The 23,178-nt window shown below is 36.3% G+C and overlaps 3 protein-coding genes across 4 annotated transcripts; all 3 read right to left on the reverse strand.

Moving 5' to 3' along the window:
- Positions 1-261: 261 nt before the first annotated feature.
- On the reverse strand, positions 262-12,174 carry LOC103871676 (lon protease homolog 4, chloroplastic/mitochondrial-like). The gene is made up of 17 exons (XM_033274197.1): positions 10,869-12,174; positions 10,574-10,774; positions 10,426-10,491; positions 10,309-10,350; positions 10,113-10,217; positions 9,790-9,885; positions 9,610-9,699; positions 9,491-9,523; positions 9,285-9,291; positions 9,024-9,195; positions 8,650-8,774; positions 8,434-8,564; positions 8,121-8,225; positions 7,920-8,033; positions 7,575-7,844; positions 6,885-7,445; positions 262-6,780 (listed from the first exon to the last, which is right to left on the reverse strand). The coding sequence occupies exons 1-17, from the start codon at positions 11,097-11,099 to the stop codon at positions 6,607-6,609; spliced, it is 2,523 nt and encodes an 840-aa protein (XP_033130088.1). The 5' UTR covers positions 11,100-12,174; the 3' UTR covers positions 262-6,606.
- Positions 464-4,901, reverse strand: LOC103871675 (lon protease homolog 4, chloroplastic/mitochondrial-like). The gene is made up of 15 exons (XM_033272819.1): positions 4,749-4,901; positions 4,395-4,655; positions 4,243-4,308; positions 4,119-4,160; positions 3,905-4,027; positions 3,561-3,749; positions 3,320-3,427; positions 2,420-2,465; positions 2,142-2,313; positions 1,786-1,910; positions 1,572-1,702; positions 1,264-1,368; positions 1,063-1,173; positions 726-995; positions 464-598 (listed from the first exon to the last, which is right to left on the reverse strand). Exons 1-15 carry the CDS (start codon positions 4,899-4,901, stop codon positions 464-466), a joined length of 2,037 nt encoding a protein of 678 aa, XP_033128710.1.
- Positions 12,175-12,964: 790 nt separating the features above from the next.
- LOC103871306 (phosphatidylinositol 4-kinase alpha 1) lies at positions 12,965-23,012 on the reverse strand. Of its 2 annotated transcripts, none has more exons than XM_009149542.3 (26): positions 22,073-23,012; positions 21,598-21,939; positions 21,283-21,444; positions 21,033-21,200; positions 20,741-20,899; positions 20,524-20,651; positions 20,039-20,279; positions 19,734-19,902; positions 19,389-19,606; positions 19,052-19,210; positions 18,803-18,985; positions 17,978-18,403; positions 17,525-17,884; positions 17,094-17,308; positions 16,753-16,933; positions 16,535-16,656; positions 16,291-16,444; positions 15,676-15,942; positions 15,331-15,408; positions 15,207-15,251; positions 14,716-14,888; positions 14,423-14,618; positions 14,046-14,186; positions 13,761-13,969; positions 13,520-13,681; positions 12,965-13,432 (listed from the first exon to the last, which is right to left on the reverse strand). In XM_009149542.3, exons 1-26 carry the CDS (start codon positions 22,784-22,786, stop codon positions 13,174-13,176), a joined length of 5,631 nt encoding a protein of 1,876 aa, XP_009147790.1. In that variant the 5' UTR covers positions 22,787-23,012; the 3' UTR covers positions 12,965-13,173. The 2 variants fall into 2 exon arrangements, with proteins under 2 accessions (XP_009147790.1, XP_009147789.1); XM_009149541.3 differs by having other exon boundaries at positions 17,525-17,887.
- Between the last annotated feature and the right edge of the window lie 166 nt (positions 23,013-23,178).

The raw sequence follows: 23,178 nt of genomic DNA on the forward strand, positions 1-23,178 counted from the left end.
TCAGCCAGAACATTGGTCTTGTCTCTGTGTCTAATTTTAATGGCAATGGAATGAACAGAAAGAAGGTACAAGGACATCCGGAAGACATAGTTGGGGAGGAAGCTGTTTTAAAGGGTCAAAAGTTAGAGATTGCTATCATCATGAAGCTGACCAGAGGCAATCACAAGTTGAAGATACAAGAAGGCAACAGCAGTTCATACAACTTGAGGACAAGTTGGATCTTCAGGAAGGGAGTATTGATACGAACCGGACTGATGAAGATGGGCCAACAATTGGGCTTCGTTTACTTTATTTATTTAATTACTATCTAGGCCTTTTACACAACTATATGTACTCGAAAACATATCTGAGAAAGGTATCGATTACGATCACAATATCAAACTGGGTAAATCCCCAACTTCTACCTCTATCTCTTCTCTTCTCCCTTTGCTCTTCGTCATTTCTCCCTCCCTTTCTGTTCTATTCAGATAAGCTCAATCCTGGGCTTATCATATTCATTTGTTAACTCAATGGATCCTTCTGCAGCGGTTTCCGAGGACTCTAAATCGACCATAGCCGCTTTGGCGGATGCTTGTTGGCGTACAAGTTTAAGAGCAATCTGTTAGTAAACCAAAATAATTTCAGATTGCTTAGCATCCAAGTTAAAAAAGCTCGGAGTATATAGTGTAATTTTAGATTGCTTGGCATCCAAGTTAAGAAGTTTGTACTATATTTAGTGACCTTACCTTACGAAAAATCTTTTCAATCTGCTTCTGGAGATTTCGAACTCCTGCTTCTCTGCAGTAGTTTTCTATCAAGGAAAGAAGAGCCGCGTCGCTCACGTCAACTTGTTCAGGCTTCATGCCACATTTTCTTTGTACAATTTTCACCAAATAGTCTCTAGCAATATGCATTTTCTCATCGGCAGTGTACCCTGCGAGTTCTATAACCTCCATCCTGTCTAGTAGAGGACCTGGAAGCCTATCTATATTGTTTGCTGTGCATACAAACAAAACCTACAACCAAAAAAAATTGATTAGGATGAAAGTTCAAAAAAAGGTGAATAAGAAAAAGAGAGAGTACCTTTGATAAGTCGATAGGAACATCAAGAAAGTAATCTAGAAAATGTGCATTTTGCTCTGGGTCAAGAAGCTCCAACAACGCACCCTCTGGATCTCTACTACTGTTTCCAAGCTGCCAGTGAACCAAGTGACAATCGTTGCAAATAATCTCTAAAGACAAATTCAATTCAAAAAGACTAACAACTCATCCTAGCTTAATTACCTTATCAATCTCATCGAGCAGAACAAGAGGATTCTCTGTTCCCACTTCCTTTAGACACTGCACCATCTTTCCGGGCGTGGCACCAATATATACTCTACGGTCCCCCTATAAGTGAACACATTTTAGATGATGACTTATGTTATAAAATATGTCAGTTCTCTAGTGTTTTTTTTTTGTTGTTGGAGAAAAGACAAGTTTGCTATGTGAAATATTTTTCTCCAACTGTTTTTTTTGTTGGAGAAAAGACAACTGTTTGCTATGTGAAATATTTTTCTCCAACTGTTTATGTCATGCAGTAGTATGTATACCTTGATCTCGGAACTATCAGATAGTCCTCCAACAGCGAGCCGAAAGAACTTGCGGCCAAGAGCACGTGCGACAGAACGAGCAACGCTAGTTTTTCCTACCCCAGGAGGGCCAGAGAGACAAATGATCTTCCCTTTTTGACACACAAAAAAAAAAACAGTTCAGTTTCACAATTTTTATAAAGACAGAAGTTAACCAGAAGGGCAGAGACACTACCCTCTGGATTGCCTGTAAGATTTGCAACAGCAATAAACTCTAGTATTCTTTCTTTTACAACATGTAATCCGTAGTGATCCTCGTCAAGAATCTTTTCTGCCCGTAGGACATCAAAGTTCTCATCACTGCAAAGAGAGACTGTTATATAAGAGCATCTGGTTGATTGAGTTTCTCACAGAAATTTTTAATATTTAAATTATAATAACCATTGACAATTTAACACTTGTAAAAATGTCTCTAGAGAAGTAGTATGTTCATTGACAATTCAAACCTTTTTCTTTTTGGGAAAATTTCATACCGTTTTTATATTACATTCTGTTAAAAAAACCATGAACATATGAAGCCAAATAGCAAACCTGCAGTTTCCCCAAGGCAACGCAGTCAACCAATCAAGGTAGCTATAGATACTATCGGTGCTACCAAAACCGTATTCTTTCCTATCAAGGTTCGCAAGCTCTTCTTCTATGACTTCTAGGACATGTTTCGGAATTTTCTCTTTAATAGGTTCAATCCTTTTCCTAAACGTGTCTGCAGAGAAAGAACATAATTTATAAGCTTCAATCACTTTACACTCATCGATGCATAACTCTCGGTACTCAAACTATAGAAAATACTCCTACAGTAGTAGACTAACCAGAAAGTCGGTTTTGTTTGACGTATTCAGCAGAACCATATTCCTCCTGCATTGAGACACTTAAATATCAACCAATAATACGAAACATAATACACCAAACATAATTGTAAATTTTGTGTGGAGAGCTGAAAACCTTTTTGTCTTCAAAAGTCTTTCCTGTGGATTCCTAAAATACGAATGAAAGGAGATGAGGATTTATTCTATATAAAATAGGGGTGGGCATTTCGGTTTAGTTTCGGGTTCGGTTTAGGTTCGGTTTGGTTTGGGTAATTTGGGTTTTATAAAACTCAAACCAATTAAAACCAAAGTAGCTTTGGTTTGGGTTCGGTTTGGGTTTAATTCGGTTCGGTTCAGTTCGGTTTGGTTTAGATTTAGTTCGGTTTACATTATTATGGTCTAGTTTGGTTCGGTGTAGTTCGGGTTGGTTATAAAATATGAAGGCATCAGTTTTATACTTTTATTAAAAATAATCAACTCATAAACGATAGAGTGAGAATATAAAAACTTATGCTACATGATTTTATATATAATAGTATTATTTGAATCGTATTTATAATTTTTTTTTAAAGATATGGAAGTTATGAAAAAATGAAAAACGAAACTTTAACTAAAATTTGCAATATGTTAATACATATATATATATCATATATATTTTTACTATATATATATATATAGGATTATTGGTTTGGTTCGGTTTGGTTCGGTTTAAACCCAAACCAAACCAAACCGTTCGGGTTGAGTAAAACATGAACCAATTGGGTTACATAAAGAGCACGGTTTGGTTTGGTTCGGTTTAACTTCGGTTTGGTTGGTTTGGTTCGGTTCGGTTTGGGTTTTTTGCCCACCCCTAATATAAAACATATATTGTTTGCAAAAAGAAAATCTTGATGAGCTGAAAACCTTTTTGTCTTCAACAGCAGCATGAGTCACCGGGAAAATGGAGGCATGAAACACTCGAATTTTGCTAATTTCCACTAGTTTTTTAACCAAGTCCAGACGCTTATGAATCTGGATCGAAAGAAACCAATATGAGAAGCTTACTAAAAATGGAATATCATCCTTTTAAAAATAAAATAAAAATGGAATATCATTCTTTTTGAGGTAATTTCAGCATAAAAAAAGAAACCGTTAAACTACTTACATCCAATTCTTCAAGAACCTCCTGAATTTTATGTTTGTTAGCGCCACAGATCCCGGCTCCAAAATCGGCTAACTTTTGGTAATTGAAGTCAGTAGCATCAAAGATCCCAGCTCTAAGGCCGGTAAAATTTCTTCTTCTTTTTTGTAATAAAAACTCGGCTAACTTTCGATAGTTGGAGTCACCTATAACCTATAAAATTCAAAGGAAATCAACTAAGATACTGGATACGATCCTGCATTATTACTGTCTACTTTTACTGTGTTTGCAGTTAGTTTATCGGGTGCTATTTTTTGATATATATCATTTGTGCTCAGCAAGCAGTACCAAATATGGAGTAAACATGCCTGTGTATAGGTCTGAACTCGATTCCTGAAGAGTGATGTTGTCTCTAAGACATCCCTAAGCATAGAAATAACCTCAATGTATGTTGCCTTGATGACCTCATCGTCCTTATCATATGGCTTATCCTGCAAATAAAGAACACAGAGGCACATATATATGAAATGGATTATAGATTTTTTGTATAACAAAAGGAAAGAATTGAAAACAGAAACACACCTTTATATGTTGAGCTTTGACAGTTAGAGGATTTCTATTCACCTGTGTAAAAGACAAAGCGCATGGTTACTTTTAATGAACTTCTAAAAGAATAAAGTTGAAGAATGCTTCTCCATTAACTTACCATCTCTGTTATTTGAAGTCGTTTGCGACCAACAAGGATGACTTGCTTACCTTGGATACTTAAAATCTGGAAAACAAATTTGGCAAATGGTTAAAAGTATTTCAAGTAGAGACAAGGAAAAAAAAATACAGTGCTAACGTATGGTATGTAACCTGAGCAAGTGTGCCAACTTGGTAAATTTTTTTAAGCAACTCTTTGCCTTTCAACTTATCTAGGATATTCACTGTTTCAAAGCCATAATAAGATGAAGCAGTTGAAGCGTATTTGTCATCCTTCAAAAGGAAAGCCCCTGCATATGGAGCTTGTCCACTTTTGCTCTCTTGTAGAGCTGCAAGTACTTTAGGATCCTTGACATAGAGTGGCATGTAAAAACCAGGAATAAGAGGCTTGCGTAGCAACGGCAATGCTACAACCTGCAAGTGAACCAACACAAAGCTTAATGAAAAGAGTTGTACCCAACAGTGACGTTATAGAAGTTTCTAGCTTTTCAGAGAATTTCTGCTAACCGTTTGACAATCGTCGATGCATGGTTTAGCAGAGACAGTGTCGGTAGGCTTGGAATCGGTTAGTGTCGTTAAGAAAGCTCGACGAGCCAATTTGTGGGAACTCCGATTCCTTAACCGGCTAGTCACGTGATGGGATGTGAAGAGCTTCAGCATGAGGATAGAGGAAGATAGTGAGTAGAAAACTTGGGAACTTTAGGGTTACGCTTTGCCTTAAGAAGCAAGGAAGAAGACTAATGTTGTCAAAAGTTAAAACCCTTCCAAATAATAATCAAATAAAAGTATGATTTAATCACAGGATCAGCAAATTAGTATAATTAAAGAACCCTATATAGCTTTAGTTGCTTCACAAACAGATAAACCGGACGAAGCAGTTAAGAGCGTAAGAAGAAGGCTAATGTGTGTCTCAGGCAAACAATCCCTTTCATAAACACTTCCAAAAAAGAATGGAAACAAAATTTAAAAGGAAAACAGAAAAGCGTATTAAAGAAAGAAAAAAATGATACAAAATTATTTTCCATTTCTTGTGCCGGGTGGATTTCGTAACATCGACACTGCGATATCTATTAGTTTTTCTCTCTCTTTGTATTCTGACATTATGGTTTCTCAAAATTTCCAGAAATATTTTCATTTTCTTCCGGTCTTTGTTATCAGAGATATATTTGTTTTACTCCGACTTCGTTGTTATGGTTATTAGAGATTTTTTAATGGGGTTTAGAAAAAACTTCACTGAAGCGGCGGCACATATTTTAACCAAAGAAAAATACATATGTTTATTAGAGAAATTTAATTTATAAGAAAAGTGACTATAACACGTTGTAACGCGGGAAATCACTTCAATTGTTACAAAGTGTGGAACAAGACCATTATGGTACTAATGTATTGGCATAATCCAACCTAATTTCTTGTGGACATATCATCATTGATTTCTCTTGAAGTCGTATATGCAAGATCATATTTTCTAATGGTTTAGATGTTTTTTTCAAAAGCTTGTTTTGTTTTTTTCGATGCAATGTATTCTATCAACTTTTCCGTTATTGTCTTTGGTAATAAAAAAAGTTTTAGACAAAAATAAACTTGAGAGGCCTGATTTAAAAGTAAGAAAACAACATTATAAGAGAAAGTGTAGATATTTAGTTATTGTAGCTCATCTTATCTTGTTCATATACTACTTCTGAAGCTCTTGTTTCATGTATTTACTATTTGGCCTTCTCAAATTTGAAAATTTCTTCGGTTAATGAAGCAAATTTAGTTATCTCTATACATGCCAATAAGCCATTTCTTATACTGTTTGTTATTTGTGAATCTTATTACAGTATAAAATATATAATTAATATTCAATAAAGTAATAGACAAGATAAATTAATAAATTTTATCAGTTCTGTGTTAAATTTTATCGAGGGTTGTTAGGTCATCTTCTTCATCTAGTTTCTGAGTTCTTCTCCAATTGTGTGTTCTTGGAGATTTGTTCAATGTTGTTTTAGAATCTTTCTTCAATCATAGATTCGTTAGTGCACGCTTCTTTCCATTTACATGCAAAGAGCCGCATGAAAATCATAAATTACGGTTGCATAATAATCCTAAATCACAGCACAATTAGCACATGTAAAACTGCAATTACAAGAATATGAGAACTACATTAAAAAAAAAACAGACTAAGAAGTAACTTGAATAGTGCAGTGAAAGAGGTAGCTAATTGAATTGGCTCTTATATAGTTCATCCTGTTGTAAGAAATACATACATAATAATGGTAAGATAAATCAAGAAACGTTAGAAGATCACCCTATAAATTACATATCAATAGTATATAGTAAAAAAAACGAGTTCATCCCAAGTAAAAGTGACTTGTGGAACTGACTTCTATTGTTCATAGCCAAAGGCTAGCTCAAAGATCTGCTCATATTCATCGACGAAATGAACATCGAGCCCTTCTTTAAAGCTTTCTTCAAGATGCTCAAAATCTATTCGGTTAGCCTCCGGGAATATTATCTCCTTCACTTGGCTCCTCCTTGCAGCCATAGTCTTCTCCTTAAGCTGAAGAAGATAGATTTTTAGTGTATTAAAATTCACTTTATAGAAACTGGTAGCTAAAAATAATAATAATAATAGTAATCCTAGTGTGTTGGTTGTTTACTTACGCCGCCAATTGGAAGAATCCTACCGGTCAGAGTGACTTCTCCGGTCATTGCCAGATCCTTTCTTACAGGCTTCTTCATGGCAAGTGAGAGCAAGGAAGTGATCATTGTGCATCCTGCGCTAGGACCGTCTTTTGGTGTGGCTCCTTCAGGAACATGTAAATGAAGCTTAGAATTCGCAAAGAAGAGGTTATTGGGATCTTTATCAAACATTATTCTTCTGGCAACTGTATGAGCTATCTCTGCGCTTTCTTTCATCACACTCCCAAGGTGACCCGTTATATGAAGACCACCTTTGCCTTCCCCTTCTTCTACAAAGGTTGTCTCGATGTACAATGTTGAACCGCCCATGGATGTCCAAGCTAGACCCATTACAACCCCGACAGGCGTCTGCTCATAGATCTTCTCTCCTCGGAAAACCGGTTTGCCTACATAATCTGCAAGGTTTGATTCATTAATCATAAACTTTTCAGCTACCGCTGTGCTCTGCTCCATGGATCCTTCTGCGGAGGACTCTAAATCGGTCTTAGCGGGGGCTCGTTGGCGTACAAGTTTAAGAGCAATCTGTTAACAAACCAAAATAATTTCAGATTGCTTGGCTCCCAAGTTAAAAATGTTTTAGAGTATTTAATGTAATTTCCTATTACTTGGCACACAAGTTAAAAAGTTTGGTAATATTTTTGTGAGCTTTACCTTACGAAAAATCTTCTCGATCTGCTTTTGAAGATTTCGAACTCCTGCTTCTCTGCAGTAGTTTTCTATCAAGGAAAGAAGAGCCGTGTCGCTGACATCAACCTGCTCAGGCTTAATGCCACATTTTCCGCTGACAATTTTCACCAAATAGTCTCTAGCAATATGCATTTTTTCATCGGTAGTGTACCCTGCCAGTGTAATAACCTCCATTCTATCTAGCAAAGGACCCGGAATCATATCTGTAACATTTGCTGTGCATACAAACAAAACCTACAACAACAAAAATTTGATTAGAAACTTGAAAATGAAAGTAAAAATAATGGTGAATAAGAAAAAGAAAATTACCTTTGACAAGTCGATAGTAACATCAAGAAAGTAATCTAGAAAATGTGAATTTTGCTGTGGATCCAGAAGCTCCAACAACGCACCCTCTGGATCTCTACTACGTTTCTTTCCAAGCTGCCAAAGAACCAATTGACAATTGTTGTAAATAATATCAAAAGTTAATACGTTCGAAAAATCCAATTCAAGTCCTAGTTTAACTACCTTGTCAATCTCATCGAGCAGAACAAGAGGATTCTCTGTTCCCACTTCCTTTAGACACTGCACCATCTTTCCGGGCGTGGCACCAATATATACTCCACGGTCCCCCTATAAGTGAACACATTTTAGATGATGACATGTTATAAAATATTAATTTCACTTTTCTAGTGTTTTTGTTGGAGAAAAGTCACATCTAAAACTTTAAAAGAAATTATGTAATCTAAGTGAATTGGCCCAAATCTTTTATTTTATTACTTAGTCAGAAATTTCCTATTTAGGTCTTTTCTCCAACAGTTTTAATCATACAATAGTATACCTTGATGTGGGAACTATCAGATAGTCCTCCAACAGCTAGCCGAAAAAACTTGCGATCAAGAGCACGTGCGACAGAACGAGCAATACTTGTTTTTCCTACCCCAGGAGGGCCAGAGAGACAAATGATCTTTCCTGTTTGACACACAAAAAAAAAAACAGTTCAGTTTCACAATTTATATCAAAAGAGAGAGTGAACCAGAAAAGGCAAAGACACGACCTTGTGGATTGCCCGTAAGTGTTCCGACAGCAATAAACTCCAGTATTCTTTCTTTTACATCACGTAATCCGTAGTGATCCTCGTCAAGAATCTTTTCTGCCCGTAGGACATCAAAATTATCATCACTGCAAAGAGAGAGAGTGTTGTATAAAATCCTTATGTTTGATTGAGTTTCTCACACAAAATTTTAATATTTAAATAATAATAACCATTGAAAATTTAACACTTGTAAAACTGTCTTTAGAGAAGTAGTATTCTCTCTTGTAAAAGAAATTTTCAAATCATTTTTTCTCTATTTTTATTTTTATTGTATAAGAGACTCGACAATGCTGATGCTCTAATAAACTATGAACGTATGAAGCAAAATGTCAAACCTGCATTTTCCCCAAGGCAACGCAGTCAACCAATCAACGTAGGTAAATATATCATCGGTGCTACCGTAATTGCGTATTATCCTATCAATTTTCGCAAACTGTTCTTCTATGACTTTTAGTACATGTTTCGGAATTTTCTCCTTAATAGGTTCAATCCTTTTCTTAAACGTGGCTGCAGAAAAAGAACAGAATTTGTAAGCTTCATTCTCTTTACAATATAGTAGTTAACTAACCAGAAAGTTTAGTTTATTTTAGCAGAACCAGACTCCTGCATTGGGACATTTAATATTCATTAGCCACTGATATACAATAACATCATAAATGTAAAATTTATGGGGAGATTAAAACCTTTTCGTCTTCATCATCAGTGTCTGATGTGGATTCCTATATACGAATGAAAAAATATGAGTAATTCATTCTATATAAATCATAATCGTTTACAAAAAAAATCTTGACGAGCTAAAAACCTTTTCGTCTTCATCAGCTTCTGCTGTGGATTCCTAAAATAAGAATGTAAAGAGATGAGGATTCATTCTCTATAAAAACATATCATCTACAAAAAAAAAAAACCAGTAGCATGAGTCACCGGGAAAAGGGAGGCATGAAACAATTGAATTTTGTTCATCTCCACTTGCTTTTTAACCAATTCCAGAGTCAAGTTCAGACGCTTATGAACCTGAAACCAATATGAGAAGCTTACTAAAAATGGAATACCATACTGTTTGAAGTAATTTAAGCATAAAAAAGTAATAGGTAAACTCTTTACATCTAATTCTTCAAGAACCTCCTGAATTTTATGTTTTTTAGCGTCAGAGATCCCGGCTCCAAAATCGGCTAACTTTTGATAATTGAAGTCAACAGCCTCAAAGATCCCAGCTCCAGAATCGGTTAACTTTCTTCTTCTTTTTTGTAGTAAAAACTCGGCCAACTTTCGATAGTTGGAGTTACCTATATTATCCTATAGAATTCAAAGGAAATCTACTAAGATACTTCGGCATTAGTGTACTTTATTGTGCGATTGCAGTTAGTTTATCGGATGATATTTTCCAACATAATATGGAGAGAACATGCCTGTGCATAGTTTTGAACTTGCTCCCTCCAGTGTGATGTTGTCTTTACAACATCCCTAAGCATTGAAATAACCTCAAAGTATGTTGACCTGATGACCTCATCGTCCTTGTCATATGGCTTATCCTGCAAACAAAGAACACACAATGGCACATATGAAAAAGATTGTAGATGTTTTGTATAATGAAAGGAAAGACTTTGAAATAACGAAACGCACCTTTAGATGATGAGTTTTGACAGTTAGAGGGTCTTTACCCACCTGTATAAAAGACAAACCCTTACTTTTTTAATGAACTTTTAAGGTAACGTTGAAGAATGTTTCTCCATTACTTACCATCTCAGTTATTTGAAGTCGTTCTCGACCAATGACGATGACTTGCTCACCTTGGATACTTAAAATCTGGAAAAATTGGCAAATTGTTAAAAATATTTCTAAATAGAGACAAGGAAAAAAAACACAGTGCTAAGGAGCGGTATGTAACCTGAGCAAGTGTGCCAACTTGGTGAATCACAGACGAACCAGTTGAAGGGTCTTTGTCATCCTTCAAAAGGAAAGCCCCTGCATAAGGAGTTTCTCCGCTTTTGCTCTCTTGTAAAGCTGCAAGTACTTTAGGATCCTTTACACAGAGTGGCATGTAAAAACCAGGAATAAGAGGTCCGTCTCGGAATGGCACTGCTATAACCTTCAATTTAAACAACAGAAAGGTTCAAAGTAATGTTATAAGAGTTTCTAGCTTTGGCCATTCACTATAAACTCTGAAGAGAATTTCTACAAACCGTTAGACAATCGTCTAGGCAAGGTTTAGAAGAGACTATCGCTGAACATGACACGGTAGGCTTTGAATTAGTTAGTGTCGAGAAGAAAGCTCGACGAGCCAAATCATGGGAACTCCGGTTCCATCGGGTTTGCTGACTCCATGCCTTGAGGAGGAGTAAACTCCTATTAGCTGGGGTAGACCCAACCCTAATAGCCAGAGGCATGTGGTGGGAAGTGTAGGGCTTCAGCATTAGGAGAGGGAGAGAGAGAGAGAGAGAGAGGAAATTTCAGAAAATTTAGGGTTATGCTTTGACCTAAAGAGAAAGAAACAGTCAAGATATGCAAGAAGAAGATAATTCGTTTCACAGACGAAAAGCCCTTTTATAAACCCTTCCAAAAAAGGAAATAAAATCAAAAAGAAAATAGAAAACCCTGATAAAAAGTAAAAATTGATTTATTGTTTACGATTAGCATTAATCTAGGATTAGGTTTTACAAATATGACACCTATTTGGTAAAGACAAACGTGTAACACATGAAGTAACCGACTATGAGATGTTTTAACCTTGAACATTATGGCTGCAACTGGAATGTATGTTTTTGGAATAAAAACTTCCGGAATGCTTAATTCCTATGCATTCCAAAAATTGTTCACCATTTACAAAAGAAAAATGGAAAGGGTATTCCATTCAATTCCACATCATTCCATATTATTCCAAATAAAATTTTAACTATCATTTGAAAAATCATTCCAAATCAAAAATGTTCATGAACAAATGGAATACTGATTCCATTCCACAAAATTCCATAAATAGTGATTCCTATCATTCCATATGTTCCTTTTATTTGTCACCAGTTACACCCTATATAATAATTTCGATTCAGTTATGATTTGTATTAGAATCGTTCATTATTTTCTTCTTTAAAATAAAATTTAAAAACATTTGAAACTTACATTTAAGAAAAAGAAAGAGCCAAAGAAGATTGTGAAAAAAGAGACAAGAAACATGAAGAAAGAGAGAGGACAGAGAAAAACAAAATTTAATAGATTTTGTGTTTTGGCATAAAATCAACTAGATTTTCACCCGCACATCTGTATGGATAGATTTTCATTTTATAAATATATAACGGATACCATCGCAAAACTTTAAAAGATATTTACATTTTAGTGTTATATATTGTGTAAATCTATAATGTTATCGGTTATGTTTCTTATTCGATATTATTAATATATAATGATTAGTTTTATATATTTTACTTTATTATTATTTGTTATTAAATATTAATATATTTTTGAATTTGGTAAAATAAATTCATAGTATGAAATAAAAAAATTGAGAATCTCTCATTTTTTCTAATTTTTACAGACTGAATACAATACATTTTAAAATTTTATTTAGTTATACTATAAAACTGATATTTTCTTAACATAATATATATTTTTATTTTATTTATTTTAGTATATTGTGGAATTTTATAAGTAAATACATTATAATAATACTATATTATTAATTATGAAATCAATCGCTGCATTAATTTAAAATTTTTAAAAAATTTATTAAGATTTTGTAAGGTTTTTCAACATATTTTTTTATAATTAAAAATAAAATTTAAATTTACAGTTAAAATTTATTTATTAATATCTATATAATTTATAAGATTTTTTTTAGAAATGTTATATATTAAATAGATTAGCTTAAATAGTTAAATAGATGTAATTGATGAAATATACCTAGTATGAATTTTATGGTATTTTTTTTTTAATGTCTGATTAATTATGCTATTACAACGATGAGAAATATTACATAGATGATTTTACAGCCGACAATTCTACCATCATATAAGAATGCACGTCTGACTGCATCGCTCCGAGCCGCCCTATAAGATCCATGTTCGATGATACGCCCTTTTTAATAAAGAAGATATAGAATATAATTATAAAATTTGAAAAATAGCACACTTTTATTTTATTTTATTTTATGATAAAATTTTATTTAAATTAATGTATAATATTATATATTATTAATTACGAAATTAATCAATGGTATTAATTAAATAAACTATTTTAAAATTTTAGAAAGATTTTGTTAGATTTTTTATCAACATTTTGTTATAACTAAAATTAAAAACATATTCATTATTTTACATATATCTATTATATAAAGTAGGATGTATCAAAATTAGTAATGTAGAAACGTTAAAAAAAAATTATACAAACCTAAAGCATATAAGTAAATGATATTTTTCTTTCAAAAGGGAATGTTTATTTACCATAATACGGAAACTATTTGAAAAATGGTAAAATTATATTGGAACATTTTGGCGTTTATTTCTCGATGCCTTGCTGCAGATACTGTATCAAGTCGTAACCAAAAGTGGTCCATTTGTTGTAGGCATCGGTACATACATTGATCATGAAGTGTGCAGCTTCACGCTCACTCATCTCAGGATGAAATCTCTTGCGAAGTTTCTCAATTGGATTCCCTCTGCTAAAGCAAGGCAATCCACTCTCCACCATCATTTCCACTGTACTAATGATCCCCTCCATGTACCGGCGAGCAGCCAAGTAACCCTGAACACACAAGCTATAACGAGAGAGAGAGTATAGAACCGTCTCAGAACCTCTCTTTGGAATTAGGTCAATAAGATAACGTGTTGAGGAAGTTTTTTACCTGACAAACTGATGCCAAGTTTCGCTCTTCATATCACCTGATGGATCAAGCAACTGTGTCATCTCGTGGCTCAGTTTGAAATGTGCGCTCTCAAAACGCATGTTTCCACCAGGGGAAGTTTCGAAAATGAAACCAAAGTCAATGTGAACAAGCCTTCCCATGCTACATTCACAAAAAAAAAAAAATGTAATGGTCATGTCATGAAATGATTCAGAAGAGAGGTTTCAAGAGGTTATCATACTTGTCGAAGAGGAGATTTCCGTTGTGTCTGTCTTTAGGCTGGAGTAAGAGACTGGCCACCGCGTAACCAGCACTACTGGTGAGGAAGTTACCCCTTGCAGTTTCAAAGGAGGGTGAGCCAACGGGTCCAAACTCCTGTTGAAAGATCTCATACAAGCCTCCATCGGTTGATTCACCCATTTGACTTCTGCTTCTTGTATTTGGCACTACCTGTTATAAGAAGAAAAAAATAATAAAACACACAATTCACATTTGGATTGAGAAATGCGAATGAGTTAGAACATACCTCAATGATCCCCCTCCCAGCCCCAGTTGGAAGTACTCCATATGGAAACAGATAAAGATTAAGACCAACCGCTTCAAATATGTCTCTAAGAAGTGATATCACTTGAAGGGCAAGAACATCTTGACGACAATCATCTCCAACCTAATGAAACAAGAGAGGATTAGGTTACCTTATACCAACCGGTGCAGCACATATAAGTCTTCAGCTAACACTGGCATAACAAAAAGGAGTGTATAGAAGGGAATGATAAAATAAATGGGAGAGGCGACAAGAGGAAAGGGGTATCTATCTATGTTTGGTCACTATGTAAAAATTACAGGAGACCAGTTTTCAGATCGGCTCATAAACTTAGGAAACGTATATATGCATAAGCTCACCTTGAAAATACAAGCCTGTGGTTTCACATCATTATGGTTACCATCACGATCGACAACGTTAAAAGTTATCATGATAGGGACTTTGGCAGCTGATTGTAGGGGTATGCCACTGTCTATCTGGATACCCTTAACAAGCTTGTTAGGAGCCGTAGGCAAATAAAGGTCTTCTCCTTGCATTTTGATTTTCTCCAACTCCCTGCCACATAAAATATTATAGTTCATGTTGCATGTTAACGCGCAGATTCATTTGTACCATTATATCCAGTTACAAAAATTAAATATTAGAATGCTACCTCCTGATACCAGCTCTTCGTTCTTCCTTTGGAAGAGGAAATAATACCCCAGATATAGATGTAACCTTTTCAAAGAAGTCAAACTCTCTATTGAACAAGTCCAATGCCTTGGGAGTAAACCCATCGATGATATGCTGTCGAACCTCTGACAAGATTGCTTGGAATGATGCATTCTGAAATATAACAGAGACAAGCCCACGAGCACAGAGTGTTACAGCCAACATACTATTGGCCTTTTCATGTTTTATGACTTGCTCTTATCAATGCTATCTCCAGAAGATTATTTTCAAGAAAAAGGTAAAATATAAAAGCAGAACAATAGACCATCATGAAACCAATTTTGAAATCTATTGGGATAATTTGCATGTTGTGAATAATAAATCTAATCAGTTGCATAGTTACTTAATTGGACAAACAATACTACGGTAAAGATTCTACACTGAAGTTGAAACCAATGCTATAAGTACAAAAGGGGTAATAGTGAACAAAACCTTATCGAAAGCACCATCTTTCACTGTTTCCTGAAAAGACTCACCCTGACAGTATATAAAACAGAGTTCAGGAATTTAAGAAAAAATAAATGGTCTTTCGCAAACACCACAAAATTAAACTCACCTGCAGATGCCAAGTGAGGATATGAGCAAATATGTCACTTCTTTGGGCAGCCCTAAGAAGATACCCTTCAACCAGCCTCTGTTAGCAAAAAGGTTTAAAAATGAGCATTATAACCAGTGAGAGGAAACACATATCAAGTAACATATCACACAACATCAAGCCCCTGGAGATATGTAAATTTTTACAATTTTTGAAGATCAATTAGAAAAACATACAACTGAGAGCCTAACGAGAAGAAGAACAGGCTTGGCTTCTGAAAAATGTGTGACTGATAGAAGAACACAGATTTGAAAAAAAAAACGTGGAAAGAAAGAGTGATCTGTAGATTTTCACTTTAAGACTTACCCCTTCATCATAGCGCAGAGACTGCACCAACTGTGGCATGAAGAAAGTGACTCGCTCAGGGGGGTAGGACTCTAAAACTCGCAGGACATATGCCATGACACGCGGATGGCCCTTATAATTAGGAGTGAGGAATTCAAGAGCCTGTGTAATTGAACAAGCAGCCCAGTGTGGCAGCTGCTGCAACAGCACTGAGTTCTCTTCAACAGTTTTAGGTGTGAGAAAATATGGTAATGCCTCCGGAATTGAACGAAGATCTACTATATGAGCCTGCAAAAGAGTACTATTGGTGAGAACTTGAAGCCAACATCACTCAGATAATACAAAAAATAGTCATAAATCAGTTTGTGACTTTTTACACCAAGAGATCTGAAGCTTGCGTGTATAGTATAACTAACCAATCTAATTGTCAACAAAAGGTTTTATAACTTTGATAAATTAGTCAAATAAAAGTAGCATATAAGATATTCGTTTGGTATTCATCATGTCTCACTAGTTTTGTTGATATCCTTCTCTTAACTTACTAACAAACTTTCAATATAGTTCACCTCTAACCAAAAAATATACAAAAACTGTCTTTTTCAAGTCCTAAATGTAATGACCTCTGTAAAATCGTACCTGAACTAGCTGAGTGACTTCGGATTTCAAAGCAATATTTGCTGGAAATCTTGATACTAATGATATAGCAATCCTTGGATCCACTAAAAAGGCAGTTTTAGCATGTTCAGTCCATTTCCCAGAGCTTACTTTTAGCCGTGAATATGGACTGTCCCTGTACATAAATTGCAAGTTAGAAGACTATCAACAACGTAGGTATGTGAAAAACCTAATAATTGGAAACACCATAAAGAGGATCTGTTACTTTGAACAAATAGGTTGTGCCCAAACGTCAAGCCTATCAGATTCATGTTGGCAAAGAATAAGAAGCAGTTGCTTCCTCTTCTCCTTTCCCACTGCATAGTTGTCCATTTTACCCCAGACAATCTGTAAACATCCATCCCAAATAAACATCTTTTTTTGCATCCACATGCTTTGTATACCAGCATGAAAGTAGAAAACTAAAGAGGACAGCTACCATACCAGTTCAGCTAATTTCCCGTTTTCATGAGCTATTTCATTGGAATCAGATTGGCTAAAATCTGATCGCTCGTTTAACAGATACTGAGCAAAAATTGACACAGATTGAGCCTCACTCTGACAAAAGTTCGGAATGTTTACATCGTACCACTCTGGCTGACGAGAAAACCATCCTAAAGAAGCCCTGGAATACGTTCAAAATACAATATTATCAGAGATAACGATAAAGATCTAAGAAACTCTTAATCTAATCGCCACCTGTGAGACGACTACCGAACATTGTAATATGTTTAACCAAGCAAATCTACAATGTGACAAAAACAGGGGTAATAACAAAAAGTCACCTGTAGATTCGATCTTCCAGCAGTTCAAGTCCATGTCTAAATTTATGCATATTGCCTTGTTTTTGGCATGAGCAGAACTTCAGGCCAAGGAGCATCAAGGAAAAAAAGGTACCAGTCGCTGCCGGGTGGTGGGTAAAGCACCAGTCAAGACTTGTACTCCGTTGTAACAGCCGACCAAACAACAAGAGTTGCTCCACGCTACTATGCCGAACGACCTAAAAAACATGGAAGTAATAAACACAAAATGACTCAGTATGAAAATTCTAATAATGTTACAAGGACAATAATATCAAATTCAACTACGATCATAATAAAAAAAAAACTCAGTTACTCGTAACAGTTTTGTTCGTCTTATCTAACTTCAAAGCAGAAATAATGTTAATGGTTTACATACAATTGCTATGCGTAATGTATTTAGCATAAAGCCTAACCTCAAAGCGATCTATTAAAAATCCAAGCCATAGTCTGTGAGCGACTATTTGATCGACAGGGTCACTATCAGGTGACTCTTCTGGTTCTCCAGGGGCAAGTTGGGGCTTTAACTTTGCAGCTGGGCCATAGTATCGCACATCAGATGCAAATAGTCCTCGTTTTGAATCAATTGTCCATGTCCAAGCATCAACAAGTTCCGCAAGAACAAGAGATCCCAGTTGTGGAGCAGCAGAAACCAACCAGGTCCAAATGAATACTCCAGTTTCCATAGCATCTGGAGTTAATATATAAGCTGGACTCCAACAAAGGAGACGCAGTAAACGAGAAGACCCCTTGATATCTGTTTTAGGCTCACCAGCCTGCTGCAACAATGAAAAGAAAAAATAGAACATGTAACCGTATAAGATACTAATTAGCGGGAAGATATGGGAAATACATTTGTCCTTACTTACCAGATTTGACAGTAGTACTGCTGTTGCCTGAGAACAAGTTTCTCGAAATTGCGACTTGTCAGTAATTCCTCCATTCGTAGAAGTATTAACAATTTGTTGAAGGCTCCGAACAGAACTATTTATCAAAGTGTCATTGCCAATACTGTTTCCCAATCTAACCAAGCCAGAAATTTGTCCGGTATGCTTACACTTATACATTGCATTAACGAAACCACTACCAAGTATCTCCAAGTTAAAGGCTTCAGAAGCTTTTAAATTTTCCCCAGACGCTGCAACTGCTGCATCCATCACAGCTGGAATATTTGCTGTTTTTGCTCCAGACCAAATTTCATTTTCCCCAGTTCCGATCTTTATCTCATTTAGAAGAGAAACCACATCAGTTGTAGTTTGTGTTCGCTGCAATGTGTTTGCCTTGCACAGTTTATCCTGAGATGTATTAACGGAAGTCAATAAATGCATGCAACAAACACTCTGGTGATTCAAGAAAAGAATCAACAAAATAAATCCTAATTCCACTCAAAGTAGCAGCAGGCTGAACCAATATTTTAAGCAATGCATAATCATGAATAGAAAACTATTTTCTGTGAGTGACCAGTGAATTAATTCAGAAACATTGAATAATAACAGTGATATAGAGAGAAATTAATAAAAGGAGACCTCACATATTCAAGCATTTCGAGAAAACAGGGGAGCCTAAAGTTTTAAAAGAGATTTAGATGCAGAACAAGGATGTAATAAAGCACTTCCAGACAGAAGTATTTGATTGCAGCAAGGTTCTCGTATCAAAGTGTTCATAAATATATAACCAGGCGTAAAGAAGGAAACCTGAAGCAAACCCTGAATAGTGCATGGAGCATATGAAAGTGATATACAGATCCATTCTCGAACAACTTTTTGGTATAAAGATCGAACGGCAGCAGTCCAAGCAGGATCGTTGACAACCGTTGAAGGTGCATTGTCATGAACCGAGAATAGCAAACTATCCAGACAAGATGAGCTCCAGAGGATCTGCATATATTATTGTTAGCTGATTCATGTTGCATTAAGTAATGCGTGATTGTCGATTATTCCTACCTGGGGAAACTTGTCCCTAATCTGATTCAACAGCTTCACTGAGATATCTCGAATGTGTTCATCTCTCTGTGACATATTCTTTATGAGGAAGCATGCATGTGCATTCATAGTAGATTCCCTAATACTATCATCTTTCCCAGTAAGAGATATCCGATCTTCCTGAAACGAGATGAACATATCCATAACATTCATCTACTGCTAGAATGCTTACAAACACATAAGGAAAAAATATAACAGAAAACCCAAGCTGGTACTTCTGACAGTTGACATAAAGACCAAACTGCTTATATAAGCTAAGAATTGCCCACCTAATAAACATAATCAGGAAATTACATACCAGCCATGATATTGCTGCTTGAAAGGCTCTATGCACAATTGCAGTCAAACACTGGGAAACAGCATGAGTGAGGTTTGGAGATTTCAGGTATTCGAAGGCACAACTGAAGGCACTTCGAGAGGCAGACACACTTGAGCCACCATTAAGGATACCCCCATTGCTAGTAAAACGTATGATCTCCAAAATGGCTACTGCAAGTAGATAGGTAGCCTTCGCCCCTGAATAAAAGAAAGAGAACTGTTTAGTCATTGTACTCGTTGGATCAACAACATTGCTATATATCTAAAGCTAACAATATTGTCATATTTCTAGATATCGAATTCAAACACATCGCATATGTTGGACCTGAGATAGTGTTCAGTGCTGAAACTTCAACTCGACCACCCAAGGCAATTGCAAGAGCAGTTCTCTGGGTTGAAGCTACCTTCTTATTCCCAATTCCTCGAGAACTATCAGAACTACGAAGCGCATTGAGCTCGAATTCGTCTTCAAGCCATTTTACAGAACTGACGACCTACAAAGACCATATACTCAATAAGTTAAAATTAAAACACAGAAATTTTTTGTCTTGGAAGATGTAAACCTCAGTACATAATACATATAAGCTGAGATGGAGCCAGTAAAATGATACAGTCGTTAGGCTAACTTACTAGGGGAGGAGTGCCCTGAGAAATCCTCTGAACAGCAAGAGACCACTGAGTGTTCCACATGTAAGGCCCTCCTGCAGGTTGAGGTTTAACAATAGGAGGCGCTAAGCCAAAAAGGGCTATATAGAACCACAAATTGCGAAACAGTTTCAAAAGTGATGGTTCCACATTTGAAGTAGGATCCAAATCTGAACATATTTCCGCAACAGCAGGAAGAAGAGGACCTAACATGTCTGCACCGCTCCTATAAGAAAATGAAGCACGCATTAAAAGTACAATCATTCTCAGCAGAAAAAGTGATTTAACATGGAGAAACGTTACTGGATCAATTATTATACTGAGCTATATAAGGATAGTCGGAGAGTTAAACATGATTTCAATTTCTCGTACTGTTGAGTTGCGGGAAGAATTTTGTATTCTATGTTTCTCTATTTAACACCTATAAAAATAGATTTATACAAACTAGGATCATGTAAATGGTTAATTACCCTCCACTTTTAGACTCAGAAGCCAGGCTTACATCCGAACATAAGGAAAGCAGCAGATGGCGATAGTCTGCACGAAGTTTTGTTTTCATAAGACCATTAGCAATTGTAAGAAAGCCTGCAGCAAGAGTCTGCAATCCAACACATGTAAGCATTAGTGTAATAGGAAAGATCAAAAAGAAAACACAGAAAATGAACAAAGTATCAGATTACATTATACCTCTACGTGCTCCTTTCTAGATGTTGGTTCTGAAGTTTTGCTTTCCACAGATACTACCGTCAATATTTCTCTCAAGTAACCTCTAGTCATGAGAACTACTGTCTCGCGGTAGGACTTCTCAAATCCTAATGTTGCTATCCGAGATACAGCGTCAAGAAGCTACATATATATGCATAAGTAAATATGCCAAGAAGAAAAGAAAAAAGAAAAAGATATCTGTAGTCGCTCTATTTCCAGAGTTTGAGTAGATAGAATAATAGCCAGAAAGTTATCACTTGAAATGGAGCCATACCTGGAGTCGCAAAGAGCAAGGAGTTGAAGTATCACCCTCTTCTAGGCTTTCAATAAAAAATGGGAAAACCATATCCGCTACTTCAGGCTTTTTAACAGCAACGCTGATATCAGCAAGCAGCCGTACAACATTCAGCGGTATAGTAGGAACTTCCCTCTCTCTTCCAACCTGAAGGCCAAATGATTAGGCTTATTAAGAGTGCAACACAAGAAAGGTGACTAATCAAGCTAAGGGAAAGGTTAAGAGTAACCTGCTCTTCGTAATCACTTTTTTCATGGATCCTTGAAGCTAACCCCACGATGAAAGTGTTAACTAAAGCTCGATCCGTGGCCCAAACAGATTCAATAATCTCACAACAGATTTTAGATACACTCTCAAAGATATTCCTCTGATTTCTCACCCAAGTATCAGGCTGTTCCAACAAAAAGAAACCTCTATTAGTCACTTAAGATATATCCAGACTCAAGAGGAGTCGTGACATGATGTGTTCAACTATACTTCGGCCTAACACCCACCACTAGCCTAAACCATGTTTCTCAAATAAGTTGCCACAAAACAGAATTACCTGTGCGCAGACAGCTAGTACCAGTGGTCTAAGTCGGACAAACAGCCCATGTAGTAAACATCTTCCCTTTGCGACTGCCATTTCCGCAATCCCAGAAAGCAGAGATATGAACAGTTCTTCGCAGGCCTTCATTTTCCGCCACACGGATGTCAAACAAGCTTCCGCAGCATCAAACAGCAATGTAAGAGTCTCCATTGCCAGCTTTTTATATGTCTTTCCGTCTGTTTCAAGGGACACAAGACTCTTGATTTTCATTTTCGCTGCAGCTTGATAAACAAACAGTTTGGCATCCACTCTAGTTTTCAAAACCGAGTCTTGGTCATTCCAGTCCTGCCTTCTTGACTGTGAAACAAAAGTCAGAATTAAAATCATCATCGTAAGACCTCAATCACCAATGCCAATAGGCACTACATCTCTCGGCCTATTCCTTCCCATTAACTACACAAATATGTTAAGCAGCCACAAAAACAATTACCTTGAGAAATGCAGACATGGACTGAAGCTGCCTCTTAGCTATACAACTCAACTGATCATAGAGCTCAGAATCAACCTTCACTTTATCCAAAACATGAGCCATCAACTTGAAAGTAATCTCTTGCTTCTCCAAACTCTCGACAGACTCGTCCTCAAAGGAATCAACTTGCTGCCTAAACACAGAGAAAGATCCTCCACTACATGACGCATTCTCATTCGTGCTAAACTGATGGAGCAGCATTGTAATCATCTCATCACCATCAGACTGTTGAATCGATGGGAATCCATTATGAGAAAGAGCAACCAAGAAAGCCCTAGAGATTGCTGGATCCATGTCCACGTCATCACCGATGGCCTCCCCTGCAATCTCCACAACCTTACTCCCAAATTCATGTGACAGACACGAGACGTACGCTAGGAAGGTGCGATAGAACTCCGTAATCGACTCCAGCGTGAACGAGCACGGCCAGAACGATCGGCGGAACGAGGTCGGAACAGCGTGGAGGAAATCGAGGACGGCGAGTTTGCCGTGATTCTCTGACGTGTCGACGTTCCTGGAGATGATCCGAGCTACGGCCAAGAGAGCGTTGAGGTGGCTCCGAGAGACGCTGGCTGATTCGTGCGGACACTGCCGGCAAATCCAAACGAGATTCTCAGAGAAGTTGATCGGATTCTCCTCGATGATTTCGCAAATATCCGTCAATGCCGGCTCCATCTCCGATCAGAATCTCCGATGGCGATGATGATGGGAGAGTCGAGTAATGTGAGTGATGGGTTTGGGTGTAGAGAAAGGTTTAGACTTTAGAGGGAAAATATCTGATGATCTATTCAATTAGCTTTTTTTTTTAATGTATTACATTTGTTGGATGATAATTGGGAAAATTCCTTAAAAAATTTCTAGTTGTTAATAAAATACGTAAATTATTTTGAATCTCCGTTTAAGACACGAACTAATTTTTTTGTCTATTAAATACACACTTTTGAAATTCATAGATTTTACACTTCGTTTTGGACGACGTTGTTAACAGAAATGATGACGACGTTAGTGTTTAACTCTGAAATACATGAACTAATTTTTATTTTCTCATAAAATACATAAACTATTTT

The sequence above is a fragment of the Brassica rapa genome, chromosome A06, assembly GCF_000309985.2.
Source record: "Brassica rapa cultivar Chiifu-401-42 chromosome A06, CAAS_Brap_v3.01, whole genome shotgun sequence".
In the NCBI taxonomy this organism is placed as follows: Eukaryota; Viridiplantae; Streptophyta; class Magnoliopsida; order Brassicales; family Brassicaceae; genus Brassica; species Brassica rapa.

Excerpts from the sequence above, each read along its gene's own strand:
- LOC103871675 (XM_033272819.1), bottom strand. The coding sequence starts at position 4,901 with ATGCTGAAGCTCTTCACATCCCATCACGTGACTAGCCGGTTAAGGAAT. Across the intron at positions 4,656-4,748 it reads GCATCGACGATTGTCAAACG|GTTGTAGCATTGCCGTTGCT; the intron begins GTTAGCAGAAAT and ends GTTCACTTGCAG. Across the intron at positions 4,309-4,394 it reads AAGTTGGCACACTTGCTCAG|ATTTTAAGTATCCAAGGTAA; the intron begins GTTACATACCAT and ends TTTGTTTTCCAG.
- LOC103871676 (XM_033274197.1), bottom strand. The coding sequence starts at position 11,099 with ATGCTGAAGCCCTACACTTCCCACCACATGCCTCTGGCTATTAGGGTT. Across the intron at positions 9,700-9,789 it reads AGGTTCTTGAAGAATTAGAT|GTTCATAAGCGTCTGAACTT; the intron begins GTAAAGAGTTTA and ends TATTGGTTTCAG. Across the intron at positions 8,034-8,120 it reads TGCTCGATGAGATTGACAAG|CTTGGAAAGAAACGTAGTAG; the intron begins GTAGTTAAACTA and ends GTTCTTTGGCAG.
- LOC103871306 (XM_009149541.3), bottom strand. The coding sequence starts at position 22,786 with ATGGAGCCGGCATTGACGGATATTTGCGAAATCATCGAGGAGAATCCG. Across the intron at positions 19,607-19,733 it reads AGCACTGAACACTATCTCAG|GGGCGAAGGCTACCTATCTA; the intron begins GTCCAACATATG and ends TCTTTTATTCAG. Across the intron at positions 15,943-16,290 it reads AAGTCACTCAGCTAGTTCAG|GCTCATATAGTAGATCTTCG; the intron begins GTACGATTTTAC and ends ACTCTTTTGCAG.